A 16,520-nucleotide genomic window follows, 5' to 3' on the forward strand; every position below is an offset into this window, starting at 1 on the left:
TTGAGAAATATTATCAGTCATAACACCACTCTAATTGTTTTAGTGTTACCAGTGACTTTCTGGAATGTCTGTTTTCTGAGTAAAACAAACATACTGTGTGGAAAAGGAAATTTTGCATGTCAATAGCATTTTGCAGTGCATTACTTACAAATACTTATTTAAATGCAGAATTATCATTTAAATTATGTTACTCAAATTTAAGTATATTTTCCATTTCATGTTTTGTGCACCTCTCAAATTTCATAACGTTGGTGCAGTATAAGCCACTTCAGTAAGTTCTGCTGTTTATAAGCTACCCAGTCTGTGGCATTTTGTTCTAACAGCCCGAACAGACTAAGACACTGTGGATGCCTGGTTGTAATCCACGTTAGCACAGGTGTATTTTAATTATCCCCCCATTAGAGCAGAGCCCTTATTCCTAAGGCATGATTTTACTTGTGGGGAATAGTGTTTCTGGTGTCTCGACTGAAAGCCTACTGTGTGCACCAAGGTCCCTGCAGAATGACTAGGAAGGAACTGCAACATTTCCCCAGTCCCGGGAGACCTCTGAAAACGCTTCAGTTCTCCTCATGTTTGCTGCTTGCCCTTCGAGCATCTCGCCCTGCTCACGGTCAGCTCAGGAACAGCCACAGGACCTAGGGCACATTCCACGCAGCTGTTTGGAGCCCTTCTCTCTATTTTTCTCCTCTAATATTGTGCCATCCAGACCGCAGCCACCTTCACAGCCCCAGACTCTGAACCCCACTTCTACGCTCAGGGAAACCAGTGCTCCCTGCCTGCCTCTACCTCCCCACAGCATTTTGAAAAATATCCTAGTGAGAAATTCTGGGTGAATGTGGACCTCGCTCCATACGCTCCCCTTCCCTTAAAATTCATATCACAGCCAGTTGCTTTCAAATATGTTTTCATACACTTTTCATACATTTTGCCCTGTTTTTATAACTGTTTACAGCAGTTGGGTATGCCTGATACCAGCTCTTTTTCTTGTTCAGAAACTACTAAGTTCTTGACATCTGCTTCAGCCACTCCCTAGTAAATCAGAAAATTCAATTAAATCTCTTTTTGGCTAAACAGCTGCCTCCACCTTTCTGTTACTGCTGCCGTCTAGATTACCATGATCTCTTCCGTGGATTCCTACACTGGCTTTCAAATCCTAGCTCCAGCTCCACGACATCCTCTCCATTGAACAGCGGTATTCTACAAGCACAATTTATATTATGTCACTCTCCAGGTGAAAACTTTTCAATAGCTTCTCATTAAACGTAGAATAAATATTTGAACTCCTCGCAATGACCTATAAAACGTGGGATGATGTCAGCTTTCTAAGTGGTTTTCTCTTCTCTTCCCTGTTCCTCGTTTATGCTTCAGCAACATCGATTTTTTTTTTTAATTTCCTGAACCTGCAAAGCTCTACCCAGAGCTATCCTTTGAAGAGTCTGTTTTTTATGATCATGACATTATGTTCATCATTCTTCCCCTGACTTCTTTCACTTGTTTTAGGTGACAACTCAAATGTCACTTCCTTGGTGAGGCATTCCCTGATGGCATAGAATTTTACCCTTAATCTCACATCAACCTGATCTTTTAATTCATGTCACATACCAAAATAGGATGTCCCCGTTTAGACAGGTATAGGCTTCTGTTTCACACCTGTTTTTTCTCCCAGAAGTAAGCATCACGAGGACAGACATCATGCTCTGTTTAATTTACCACTCTATGCCCAGTGCATCTACATGGGATGTGGCATATAATAGGTGTTAAATATTCCTTGAATTAATGAAGAAATATATCATATTTAACTTCAGAGAAAAAGAGTTTTCAAAATTAACATTTGGGGATTTAAAAAAGAATCAAAATTTTCAAAGAATCTTAGAGCATTGGAACTGAAGAAACCATCCAGATTACCTATCCCATCATGATGACGGAATCGCCCCTCTGATAGCATCGCCAGCACTTAAATCATTCCAGGGGGAGGGAACTCACTATTTCACAAGGAATTATAGTCTATTTTCAAAGAATTCCTGTTATTTAAAAAAATGTCTTTATCATTACATTTAAAATATTTTAAGCCTGATATTGAACTGTTTTACTTATAATCTTATAGAAATAGTTCTCTCATTTTTCCAAAGACTTCTGAAAACCATGATACATACATTTTCTTTCCTCTTGTGATTTCTTCTGAAATTCAAAGATACAGATCAAAATAAAAATTACTTTTACATTTCGTTGAATGTTAAAGAATGACATTCCATTTTGGATGCTTTATCATCATTGGAATTATTCAAGCTGTGAATTAGATCTGTATCATCATCCTTGTGTGCAGTTAATGACACATATTTGCATGAACTACAAATAAAGAAAATTTTGAATTTCAGCCAAAATGAAAGTAATATAGATTTTAAAAAACCAAGTTTATGGAAAGAAGGCAGTCTTCTTTTCTTTTAGCTAACATTAAGAAAGATATGTCAAATGTTTTAAGTCGTTATAGTGTTCACATTTGCCCATTTGTTATTATCATAAAAGAAATGAAAATCTTCCTGTGTGAATGTATACACTAGAGTAAATAGAGTACCTGTTTTGCATGAGAGGACATATGTAATGTGGAAAATTCGCTTACTCGCTTTAGCTCAGCATGTGTGTATGCACGTATATGTCACAGAATGGTAAGGACGATCAAATGAGAAAATATATTTGAAAGCATTTAAAAGAAATTTTAAGTGAATTGTCCTAATACTGCACATCGTAGCCATAAATAATTTTAAAGAACTGGTATTATTTAAAGAATATAAATAAAATGAAACACCACTCACAGGCACAGTTACTTTTATATGCATAAAGAAATTTGCAAAATTGAATTATTTTATTGTGGTCCTTTGGTCCCTGTTTCTGAATCATTTTTATTACCACTATTCTTTGAGATGTAGAGGTTTGCTTGCAGAGTGACCCACTTTCTCCTAGCTCTTCTTTGGGACTATATTCGACACCTCTAAAATTGCATTAACTTTTATGGGTCGCTCGGATATCACTCCATGGGTTATTGTTTCAGCACAATAAATTACAGTTTCCGAATTGCTGCCTATGGGCCATCATTAATCTAGGAAAATGGAAGTGTTTGGTGGTCTCATTACATATTTGATCCTTTTAAAATTCTGGCTGAATAAAAATAGAAACCAAATGTGATAAAACGGTTTAGACATTACACTAAAATCTAATAGGACAACTCATTTTTACATTCATATATAAAATGACTGCTGCCAGAAGAATATGTAAGCAATCCTTGTCAAAAGGATACTGTAAGATTATGCATTGATCATCTTTTCTTTGCTCTAAACATTGAGCTAAGAAATCAGACCTATTTTTAAAAAGTCATTAAGAAACAGGGGCATGTTCAGTGGCACAAACAGAACTCTTCATGGGCCAGAAACACAAAACGACAGTGTCACTGCGGCCAGGGGTTCGCCTGTCTCTGTGGGCCATGGGGCTTGGCAGTGTGACATGGACCCAAGTCGCTTCTTATAAAGCAGAGTGAGGGAAGGGGGAAAGACATTCACAACAACCACAGACGCCCCCAAATTCCCCATCAAATCAAAAGCTAAAATTGACCAAGAAAAAAAGAGGGAACACCCCCAAGTAACTTAAAAAGCATTTAGAAATAGAATATAACCAGAGTTATAGTTGACGTTTATAAAATACAAGTGAAGATTCTGAAAATTTTTAATCCATAAAAATTATAAATTTAGATATTTGAAATTCTCTAGAAAATAATTTCCAGTACTCCATAAAAAATAAAAAGGGAACCGGATAGAATAATTATTATTAAATACTTCACTTATGCATTAAATTCCCTATTCCTCCTTGAAACAAATAAACCAAGTGTTATAGCTGAGTTTTATAGCTATTTTATCAAAATCTGGAGAAACAGATAAAAAAATGTTATAGAGAAGTTCAAAAGAGCACATTTCCCAACACATTTTATGAGAGAGTAAAGTATTGAAACAAATTTGATGAAACTAGTCTAAGACAGGAGAATTATAGATTGATCTATGATTATGGGCACAAAAATCTTGTGATAATCTTGGCAAGTGGAATCTAGAAGTGTTATAAAATATTCATCAGGACCATATGGTGTTTATTCTCAGAATTCAACGAAGGTCCTCTATCAGAAATGTATTAATTTATTTCAACACTTCAACTGAGAAAAATGGTATCATTATTACATAACAATAATAAAACAATTTAAAATTATTAATTCTTATTCATGATCAAAACTGGAGACATAAAAGAATGTCCTTCACTACTTAGCATTTCTATCTGAAAATTATACAAATATCCTTCTGGTGAAACACCAAACCCCTCATCGAGTTCAGAAACAAACAAAAAACATCAAAGGTGACCAGCAAATTTGCTCTGCAGTGTCGTACCTCGGTAAAACAAGATTATATGATAAGCAAGAAAAAAAAGATGTAAATACTGGAAAAAGGAGACAATTTTGCTATTATACATAGGCAAAATGCATATCCAAGACAATGTACAGAACATTTATATAAAAAGAAAAGTTAAATAAATTTTCTCTGTAGAAGTTTAACAAACTAACTTATAAACACATGGAAAAATTCAAATAATTCCATATCTATTAATAAAAATTTTAAAAGATGTCTTTGAATAAATCAAATGTATGCAAAATTCCTTTTGCGAAGTTTACACAATTTTTTGTAGGTCCTGAAGGACCCTTGAATAAATAAGGGGCTATATTATTCATGGATAATATGTTATAATAACGATGTTACTTAATTCCAAACTAATCTTTAAATTTGTGTATTTCCAATCAGCATAGCCACAGAAATACGCATGAAACTTGTCATATTGTACTAAAATTCACATTGAGGAGAGGAAAGAAAGTAAAGTTTCAAGAATAGTTATGCTATTTTTGAAAGCATATTTTTAAAAAAGAGGTTACTTCAATCATCGTTAGATACAGACAGTCATTTAACACCACGATGATTAAGAATGCCTATCGGTTTCATGGATATTATGCCATGTTTACTGATATTGTGGAAAATTTTATATCAAGTAGAATGTGTTTAAGTTAATTCATAGAGAAACATCCTTTTAATAGTATTTTCTATTAAATAAAACTGAATACATCATAAGAATTCCTGTGACATTTTTCTAGGAACTTTTCTCTTAGCTATTTTAAAATTCACATTTGGAAACAAGGTCAGGCAATGAGTTTTATGTCTTCTGCCAGTTTATATTACCTTATAAATGACCTAATAACAGTAAGCATAACCAACTACCAAAATACCAATGGTCTTTTCAAATTTATTGTGGATGAAATGTTTTCACTGTTTTGATAAAATAATAATTATACGTACACATATGGTACATATATATATGCCTATATTTCTACCTATTTCCAGACTGTAACCCCCATGATGTCAAGGATATTGTTTGTCTTGCTCATTGCTTTGTGACCAACACCTAGAACAATATCCGGAACATACTCCACATATCAGAAACATTTTCTTGAATGAAAACTACTAGCTTTCCATTAAAACAATAAGGTAGATTCCCTTAATTTCATTCCATTTATTTAAAAACACTTTGTCATGGCAGCTGGATTAAAAAATTTTGTATTGAAAACATGTAAAAGAAGTCATTTGGCATATTTCCCATTTTTTAAACACAATTTCTTTGGAGGAGGACTGAATAAGACTTTTTATAGAGTAGAAACAAGGCAATATTATTCTATGAGTCAGCTTGCCAATTTTTCTAGACTTGTAAATTAATGAATCTTTGAAAAATACACCATTCAGATTGAAAATATAGTATCTGCAAGGTCTACAGAAATAGATGTATGATCTTCGTTCTTTTGTTTCTGAGTCAAGAATCAAAATATTAATGTTACCATAGCCATATATTTAAGTTTTGGAGGCAAGGGTAATATTGTAATGGGAAAGTCTTGACATTTTAAAAGATGGAATTCAAAGACAACAAACATTCTAATTTTTTTTGATGTGTGGGTGTGTTTGCATTATGTATTAAAAAATAAGCTGATGGTCACCTCATATATTTATTTGCATTTAATATTTTGATTTATAATGTTTCTCCATAGACTTTCTCAGTCTTTTTCTTATTTTGATTTAGAAAAGACAAATTTCAATGTGAATGAGCAAATCTGCTTTTTCATGTTTTCTATACATTTCTGAATCTTTTCTTATTTCCATGAATGAGAAGATTATAAAATATACAAACACTCTATGATTGTTTAATTCTTCATGGTACAGGGGAAAAGGAAATTAAAACCAAATTTTATCAATCTCACGAATGAACACCCACATTGTGTGTTAAATCTTATCTAATTGCTATTTTATAGTATAGCCAAATAATTAATAATCACAGCTACGATGGAGCTACACTTTTCATAGCATTATTAACACAGCTACCATTGCCCAGCCCCATGGCTGAGTAGTTAAGTTCGAGCGCTCCGCTTCAGTGGCCCAGGGTTCGCATCCTGGGCACAGACATGGCACCGCTCATTAGGCCATGTTGAGGTGGCGTCCCACATGCCACAACTAGAAGGATCCACAACTAAAAAATATATATATACACAACTATGTACTGGGGGGATTTGGAGAGAACAAAGCAGGAAAAAAAAAAAGATTAGCAACAATCGTTAGCTCAGATGCCAATCTTCAGAAAAAAACAAAAACACAGCTACCAGGAGTATTTTTAAATGTTCTATTTTCAGACTACAGAAATGTACACACACATGTAGTCACTACTTCTATTCTTTTAACACGTAAAAGTTAAGTATAATTTGTTGCGAAGTGAGAGATAGGAGGCAGGTAAAAAATCTTTATATATGTAATTACTATATAATTTATATTTCTATAGAAGAATTAATTTATCAGTCAGATTGTTGTCATATGTTATATGGTATTTAGTTATATCTTCTAAATACTGCTCTCTATGTTATTCTCATTGTTTTTCATAATATCTTAGCTCATTACTATATTTTTACATAGAAATGTGCTTCAGAATGTGCATTTGATCTTTTGAAAAAGTATCTCCCCATTGTTGTACCGATAGCAATTTCTAAAGATGAGAGACAGGGCCTTGAATTCAAGGATAAGTGTCTGGCCCTTCACAATAACCAGATTAAGCTAACTGAAAATTATGCAGGGTAATAAAACATTTAGATTCTATATAGCTTTTCAATTCTAATATCAAAAAAAACTATTTTCACTCAACTATATTCTATCCTTCTTTTTTTCCCAGCATCTATCCTTCTTTAAGGAATTTAGAATGTAGATTATTAAATTATAATCTATTATATTGTATAACATTTGTGACAATATTTTCATTACATTTGGTTTTCTTCTTAAAATGAAACTCTATAAATTTTTATTTTCCCAATAAATTCCACATATTCTCTGTACTTTGATAATGCCCTTTATGTGTAGGTTTCCATTTTTTCTTACCTTATTTAAATATTTTTTATAAGATATATTCTCCCTACCATATCTATGACTGTTCAATAACTTCAATTATAATTTAGATATTTCTATTAAAGTTCCCCTGAGTAGGAGTAAATACAGATCATGTCAATGAACTAAAATATTTCTGTTGATGATTTTTCCATTTTAAGTGATCTCCATTGTTGGCATATTTTCATGGTTTAATATTTAACTTTGGCATTTATACTACACAGATTCATATTTCTAACTTTTACATCAACAATAGGCACATTGGAGTTGGTGCTTAAGGAAAGTTCGAGTACAATAGTCATACAGCTCTTTACTTAAAAATTTGCAATATTATCTTAACATTATTATTGCCACATCTGTCAAGAACATTGTAGAACTCAAGCTGTAAAACTTACGTAGTCAGATGTGAGGACAAAAATATTGATTCAATCACAGATGATTTTCTAGTAGCACAGTTGATGTTCCATGTTTACTTCTGGTTATTAAATTTCGGCAATTACTCATTTCTATGACATATCTAATTGACAACCTCAAATAGCAAAAATTAATGTGACATGGCATTCAAATTTTAAGAACATGTCTTCCATTTTTAGAAATTGTCACTTTGAAAAGTGTTGATAGTAAGTAAAAGGAAAGTACTATAAATTTACAAATTTATAAATACATTTATAAATAAATAGTGGACCTACTTATATAGTAAATTTGCACATTTATGAACAGGAAGTTGATGACAGAGCTTGCATTTTTAACACTAAGTAAAAAAGAAAGATCTCAGCGATGTGTACAAAACCTGAATTTCCCCTTTCGTGGAAAATAATGATAAGCTCATAAATGGAAGTGATTTGTCATATAACTCCCACAAAATTGTATTTTATTCAGCTTATCACTTTTTATCTCTTTATGGAAAATGTCAGCTATATTACAATATTTGTGCCTCATCTGTGTATTATAGAATTGGTGGTGCAGAAACAAAGAAAGGAATGTGATGATGGGTGGGTGAGAAAAAGAGGGAAGGGAGGAAAAATTAGCTAAGCTCCTTTTATTTAACCTCTTTAAAATAGTAAAATAAAAAATTAAAATCCACTAATACTATTAAATCTTCTGCTATATTATACCTCATTCCATTAAATGTACCCGAACTCTATTCTTTTAAAGACACTTTTTAGCAATGTTGGCTTTATTTATTAGATTTATTAAAGTAAGTCTATTACTTCTGGGTGCATAAAAATAAATGCTTTCATCCATTTAAATCATATAGTCAAAGATTAAATGCAGTCACAGAATGTAAAATTTAGGGTTTTTCTATAGAATCTAAAATCTAGTGTATACTTTATTAATTTAAAAATATTAAATAAAGAAATATTTGAAATGTTGACTCAGCATTAATAAAATTTGCAGACGTAATTTCACAGATCCAAGAATTCCTACAAATATTTTCAATGAAGGGCCAGTGAGTGTCAGGTGGATTTTATTAGCACTATATTTGAAGATCTGATTAACAGTGGTTAGGATACTAAGAGACTTTATCACATTAGGATATTAAAAGTTATGGATGGCCAGTTGATGTTTCTATTTAATTTCTGAAATTCGTTACTAATTAGTCATATATTGGAGAAACTTATTTAGATAGGATTCAATGCAAAGTATGTATAGATACTTTGCTTCTTGTAAAAATATTATATTTTATTACTAATTTGTTCATTAAGTGGCAAAATTGGGATTCACCTTCAGGTGGCCTGACTCTGGAGTCCATACTCATAATGTCTTGATGTCTATTCTCTATCACCTCTCTCTGGACAGACAGACACACACACACTCTCTCTCTGTCTCTCTCTCCCTCTCTCTCTCATAGTCTCGTACATATGCTAAATATATACCTATATGCTAAATACATGATGATGAATATATTATAATCACAATTATGATGTCTGTGCAGATTTGAGCCACCCTTTTTTCACTAAAATTATGTTTTGCTATTTAAAAATATTTTTAAACACCATTTTAATGGTTCATAATATTCTAAGGTATACATATACTATTATTTGAAGTTATTCTCCTATTGTTAAACATTTTTTCTGCTTTAAAATCTTTAAATATTATTAGTACTATTGCAATAAACATCTGTGTGTATACACTTGTGTTCTAATTTCTCATTATTAACTTAAGAGACACTCCTGGAAAAATGAAAATTCTGCTTGGAAGGATGAAACAGCTAATAAATTATGGCACATATTATCAATAGTCTCTCAAGAAAAAGTGTCTTAATTTCCACTGAGATTAGGGCATTAGCCTTTGGTCTATCATATGGCATTCTCAAATAAACAAATACGTAATTGGCACCTTCTCTGTGGCAGACATTGTACTCTAACGAGGTCACGGACATTTGAGTATAACTGTGAGTGTGTGTATAGGGGGGCAGGGCAGCAAAAAAGGGATGCAAATTGAACAAAATTATCTGCTATTTTGAACTCTCAACAGGAAACATCAGGATACTGTATCGACTGTAGTGGGATGATTGGGGCTACTTTATGGCCTCTACGACTTGTCATAATCTAAAGACTATCATGGCTGAGAGCTATAGTTTGACCAGAAAATCTAAAGTGCTTCTAAATATTGTAAAGGGCTTCTATAAAGCCCTTCCAAGGATCTTTGTTTGGATAGGAGAAATTTCCTCTCCTACCAATAATTTGATAAATGTAGACTGCCCACTGAGATCGTCCTAGTTTCACTGCGAATTTTGTTCTTCCATCAATCATTCAGTTTCACTGGAGGACAAGCCTAAACTCATTAGATACTATTCAACCTCTCTTGCTTTTATTTTCTTCCCCTTCACTTTCTTCCCCTGTGCTTGGGTTCTTGCTAAAATATTCTACTGCTTTTCATTTTTAAATCTTTTCCACACCGCGGATAGTTTATGTATCTTGTGGTCTTACTCCAAATGATCATTGCGGTAGGTTTGCTGAGGACAAGAAGGACCAGAGGCTAACCCGACCTTTGTAGCTTACTGCATTCTTATTTCTTCCAGGCAGAGCCTCAGGGCCAGCTGGATTTGTAGAGATGTACTTACATAATTCTGATTTAATTTTTCTTAGGGGAAATTATGCAAGTTCAGGAGCTCTACACCCTTTTACTGAAATAATTATTTTCAAATCCCCTGAAAGTGGTTACATAATTCAAGGGGAGTAAAACATTCATTGTGGGGCTAGTAAAATGTCCACCACAAAAATTCTTCGAAAAGTGATGTTTAATTTTTTTAATATGCTGCTTCTTCTGTAAAGGGAAATGGTGTTTATGTTCAGAATTATGAAGCAAGAAACTATTCTCGATACTTCCATATTAAGCTGGAAAAGGATATATGTGCTTTATCTATTTCCTTAAGTATACTATTGCAGTTTGACATTCTGATAGCTTTTGATTATGGGTGAGATCAACATATTTTAATTTCTTCAGAAGACAAGCTCCCATCTGTAAGGAAATTACATTGTGTCATGACTGAGCATAAAGAAATTATTTTTCAGGGAGGCAGAGAAAAAGAGAGAGAGAGGGAGGGAGAGAGAGAGAACCACAGAACTACAAAAAGAATCCAAGCCGTCTGAATCAAACCAAAGGAAAGGGTGCCTCGTGGGTGTCCCACTAGGACACAGGATCTCACTGTTAATGTTTATAAACTCATTTACTCAATCGTCCAGAATCAGTCATGTTATTACTCAGCTTTTTCCTAGTAATATTGTCTTTGTCTAAAACATATAGGCTTAACACCAGAAATGTTTAAAGATCTTAAGATTTCTCGAATCAACAGATACTACTTACTTAGAGTATTAAAAAAAATCCTAGTAACAAGATAAATAAGTTTTTCTTCAATCTAAAGTGAAGATGAAAACTAATTTTAAAAAGTTAGTATCATTAAAAATGTACATTTTTCCCTTGTTTTTGTTTGTTTCTATCCTGGGGTGATGGGGGGCACCAGCTAACACGAATTATATTGCATCCCATTTTCCATCTGCTTTTATTCCTGAAAATACATTTAGTCACCCCTCTAGATCTGTCTTCATCTGTTCAGGCTCTTATAACAAATTACCACAGACTAGGTGGCTTATAAACAAAAAAATCTTTGTTACAGTTTTGGAGGCTGGAAGTCTGAGATCAGAATGCCAGCACCATGTGGAAAGGGCCCTCTTACCATGGCAGAGTTTTGTCTTTGTATCTCACGGTGGTGGAAGGGGCTAGGGAGCTCTCTGGCTGGGGTATCTTATGAGAGCACTGATCCTACTCACAACGACTCTGCCCTCATGACCTAATGAGCTCCCGAAGGCCCCGCCTTCTAACACTATCACATTGGGCCTTAGGATTCCAACCTGTGATTTTGGGGAGACACCATAGCAGTATCCTCCCTAGATCCCTGCCTCTTTGCTCTCCTGCTGTCTCTCCTGGCAGCACCAGCATCAAGCAGAGTAGTATCACAAGGCTGCCCAGTGCTGTTTAAGGCATTTAAGGGTTTGGTTAGATGTAAGTAGCATTTGATAGAGGTTGAGATGCCAGAATTGTAGCTGAGCAGACTCCTGCTATGTTCTGACACTACTGCCTCAGCAGCTCTGCATTTCTTCTAGCAATGCAGCAAGAAGCCACTGCAGCTCTGACAGAGTGCCCTGGCCCAACTTCTCACTCCTCCTTTACTCCTGTCTTTATGATGCATTCATAAATTCAAGTAATCTGGCTGTATGCATAAGATTATTCTTCGTTCTGACACATGATTTTAGACACAGCTAAAATCCAAAGTTAGGTACATTTATCCACAAAATATACAATTATGAATTAATATATTCAGTAATGTCTTTTAGGTTATTTGTGTGAGATTTGCTGTCAGAGAATATTTTCTAGATGGAGATAACCGTTGTTCCTGTGACCACTTATATGCTAAAGCTACAGTGAAATTCAGTTTTTCCTTGACTCATGAAGACAATAGAGGAAAGAAATGATATTTTTGTCTATTACTAATGTTTTGGCTTCCTGTGTATGTTAATGGTCATTTTTCTTTTTCTTATTTTAGATGATGCCTTCGCCTGTAAGACAGTCATCCTGCAAAGTTTAAAAGTGGAATAGAAAAGCTTAAATTCTGTTCATTTTGATTGTTACCTGGCTGTCATTGTCTGCCCTATGGAATTGTTACCTTCCTACATTCACTATTTTGTAAATCATGCGTGTCAAATAACGTTCTTCTATGCAAATATTTTACTCTTTTCAGACAACCTAAGCATTTAGGTGAAGTTTTGATCAATTACATGAGAGTTTTTCTAACTGTGTGTTTAATGATTTATGTTAGTGTCTCAATAATGAACTTTATTGTTACTATTTTATCTTGTTTTCTATCTTATTTTATGTAGGGTTCCATGGTTCTCTCGTATTTAATTATTCTAACCATTTTATTCTGCTCACGAAAGCAGATATTGTCTATTTCATATGGTATATCACATTTATATTTAAATGATTTTACATCTGTTCTCATATTGCTTTAAAAGCAGAATACGGTTAACTCTGTGTTTGATTTTATATATGTATATTGTTTAATCAATGGATAATATGGTTTCCATTTCTCTGCCTTCCCCCTGGATCACAGGATGCTGAGTTGAACTGACCCAGAGGTGTTTCTGGAAGTCGTGTCCAGCTACACATGCCAAATATAAACATAAAACTCACTGTATACTTATAATATTCTACAAGAAAGACTCACAAAAATCTTATTTATAAGTCAAGGTTTGGGAACAGAGTTTCATACTAGGAATTTGCCTGGTGACTAAGTTAGTCCTCTGTGTGCTTTTCACACGGGTCATAACTATGAAATGTCCATGCAGCAAGTTGACCTCATCATATAACTTTGCAACGGATTATTTTAAATAACTACCCTTATTTAATTCTTTCTGTGTGCTGTCCACTGAACTCGGTGGGTTTCATGGGGAGGGGTTATTATTGATGTTATGTAGACACACAAATTGAAGTACATACGTTTTGGAACTTGTCTGTTTATAGATGGGTAGAACGTAGCTGGGCTGACTTTCAAGCTCATGTCTGCTGGATCCTACAGCCCATTTTCTATCCACTTGTTACATTAAATCCTGGGCTCTTGGATAAAGATTGCTATATTTGGAGGAGAATAGTGGGAAGTCTGCTGCTCAATTTTATTTTCATCAGAGATGCCCCTACGACATGGTAACCATTGAATTCAGTAAATCTACTTCTGCTTCAGAATATTTTATAGTTATTGCAAATACTTTGTCATAACTTTTGGTGAGAATTATACTTGGGATCTTAGCTGTGATTTTGTTTTTATTTTGCTTTTAAACCTATAAAATTTTCATTTAACATTTAACTATACAAAATTTATACAGTCTTTCAGCACTAAGATTGCATAATTACTTCTGGCTTGAAATTTTAACTATTGCAATATACGTAGCATAGATTTCATTTTCACGATTAGGGATTATAATAAATGGTATTTTATCATCCTTTACATTGTTAATCCTTGGTGTTTTATATTAATTTATACCACATTTAATTTTATTTTTGAAATTTCACGTTCTTTAGTATTTTTATATATGATCTTTTAAAAACATGGGGTTTTATCAAGGAAATTACATTAAAGGGAAATTTTTTAATAGAACTTAGCAAAAAATATTAAATTTATATTCAGTTTACATTCTGCTTAAGTGTTTTCTTACAGAAGAAATTTTTGAAATCAGTGTATTTTTGTCCAGATAGAGAAGTTTGGGATTATTGTTGATAAAAAATTATGAGTAACTTTATTATTTACAGCATTATTTGTCATTTTTTAAGGAACATAAACCAAAGATTGCCTTGTTTATTCAAAATTGGACAAACTGACATTTTTTTCTGCAGGGGTATGATAGTAAAATATATATCAACATTCTTTTCCATTGGCAAAATATATGTCCTCTCTTCCCTATGGCAAACAGTGACCTGCTATTTTTGATACCAACGTGAAGTCTCTCTCCATGTTATCAGCACCCTCACATACATTAAAAAACAAAAACTCGGAAAGGTGGACATTTTTTTTTTGTAAAGATGGGCACCTGGGCTAACAATTGTTGCCAATCTTCTTTTTTTTTTCTGCTTTATCTCCCCAACCCCCCCACCCCCCCCCCGCCCCGCTCCCCCCACTGTACACAGCTGTATATCTTAGTTGCAGGTCCTTCCAGTTGTGGGATGTGGGACGCTGCCTCAACGTGGCCTGACGAGCGGTGCCATGTCCGCGCCCAGGATCCGAACCCTGGGCTGCCGCAGCAGAGCACGCAAACCCAACCACTTGGCCACGGAGCTGGCCGCATGAAAGGTGGACATTTTTAAGCCACCATTTCACACTCACTTCTGTTTGGAAATGGTAAAAATTATTAACAGTTAAATTATTTGGGTAATATTAGGATTTCATTAAGCTTCTGGTTCTGTGACATACTGTCTCTAAGCACTCTTAGTGATGACCAAGACATTCTTAACCACATTTATTCTTCCCCCAGAAAAGACATAATGGGACTTTGCAGGATGGTGTTTTATGTATATCATATGTGACCATTCTAAGGGTCATATTTCCAAAAAAATAATTTTATAGAGTCATAGTCTTTATGCTCATAAAACCTAAATAAAACATAAAATAAAAACTCCAGGGGCCAGCCCCGTGGCCCACTGGTTAAGTTCGCATGCTCCACTTCAGAGTCCCAGAGTTTTGCTGGTTCAGATCCTAGGCATGGACATAGCACTGCTTATCAAGCCATGCTGAGGTGGCGTCCCACATGCCACAACTAGAAGGACCCACAGCTAAAGTATACAACTAGGTACTGGGAGGATTTGGGGAGAAAAAGGAAGATTGGCAACAGTTGTTAGCTCTGGTGCCAATCTTTAAAAAATTTTTAAAAATTAAAAAAAACTCTAAAGATTGTCCTAATAGTCTCACAACTGTACCACATTTTCTCTACTAAACTAAGGACGTACACCAAGCATAGATTAGAGAGTCCAACACATCTGGTTTATTATTTACGAGATGTGTGACTTGGAGAAGTGGATCTTAGCTCCTGCGTCCGTATCTATAACATGGATAGCATATCCACTACATCGAATTATTGAGAGTGAAATACATAAAAATGTATAAAATTTAGCATAATTGCTAGGACATTGTAAGAACCCAATAAATTTTAGTTTGCTATTATTCTGAGGACAAGGACAACTCATATATCTCAGCCAAGAGCTGGTAAAAATATTTGATCTATTTTACGTAGTTACGATAGATAATGGCTTTTAAGGTTTTGACTTTTGGAATTTTCCCAAATAAATGTATTTTAAAGCATTCATGGTCTCTTATTGAATTTAATCCTATATTTATAAAACAATGTTTCTGTTTTTAAAATCAACTACCTATAGTGATCGGGCCAAACCATCGACTTATATGTGCAGGTTTAATTCTTAATTCTATAAATAAAGAAACATACAAGGAGATAATTAACATGAAATAGAACTCTTACTTACATGATTCATATAGCCAAGAGATATGTAAGCCTTCTATATCTACAAAAAAATCAGCATAGGTGACATAAGACGGTAAAGAATTAAAATCTAATTTGCATGAGCATTCTGTCCCCAGCTACTGTGTAAGCCATTATAGCTTTTCACAGCAGAAAACCTAAAAGTATGAAACAAAATCATTTGCATTTACCAGGTGCATTCTTGCTGAATCAGCCTGCTTGGTGTGATGCCAATTTCTACTGTTTCTCACTAAGGGAAAAAATATCCCTGAATAAAATGTTAGTAATGTTTAAAGGGAAATAACAACCTTAATTCAAATTTGAAAGCTGTGATTAAGAAAGATTTTGCCACAAAAATAAATAAAAATGAGAAAAGATAAATGTGAACTTTAACTAAATATACAACACTGAAATTATTTTTAACCAAAAGAGCCTATTATGGAGTTACTACATGCTGACAACACAAAAATAAATGAAACATGTTCTTTTTAGAGAAATTGTTCAG

General features: G+C 33.9%; 1 protein-coding gene across 4 annotated transcripts in view; it reads left to right on the forward strand.

The window, feature by feature from the left end:
- CCDC102B (coiled-coil domain containing 102B) overlaps positions 1 to 15,840 on the forward strand; it is a 281,568-nt gene extending 265,728 nt beyond the window's left edge. For 3 of the 4 annotated variants that reach the window (XR_011441604.1, XR_011441603.1, XM_023647965.2), the window contains one exon: positions 12,538 to 13,995. Coding sequence is in view for 2 of the 4 variants with exons in the window: in XM_023647965.2 (XP_023503733.1) it covers positions 12,538 to 12,541 (4 nt within the window). In the remaining 2 variants the exon portion in view is untranslated. Of the gene's footprint in view, positions 1 to 12,537 lie in introns of all 4 variants that reach the window. The other variant, XM_070275826.1, reaches the window with a different exon arrangement.
- The last annotated feature ends 680 nt before the right edge of the window (positions 15,841 to 16,520 follow it).

The sequence above is a fragment of the Equus caballus genome, chromosome 8 (assembly GCF_041296265.1).
Source record: "Equus caballus isolate H_3958 breed thoroughbred chromosome 8, TB-T2T, whole genome shotgun sequence".
In the NCBI taxonomy this organism is placed as follows: Eukaryota; Metazoa; Chordata; class Mammalia; order Perissodactyla; family Equidae; genus Equus; species Equus caballus.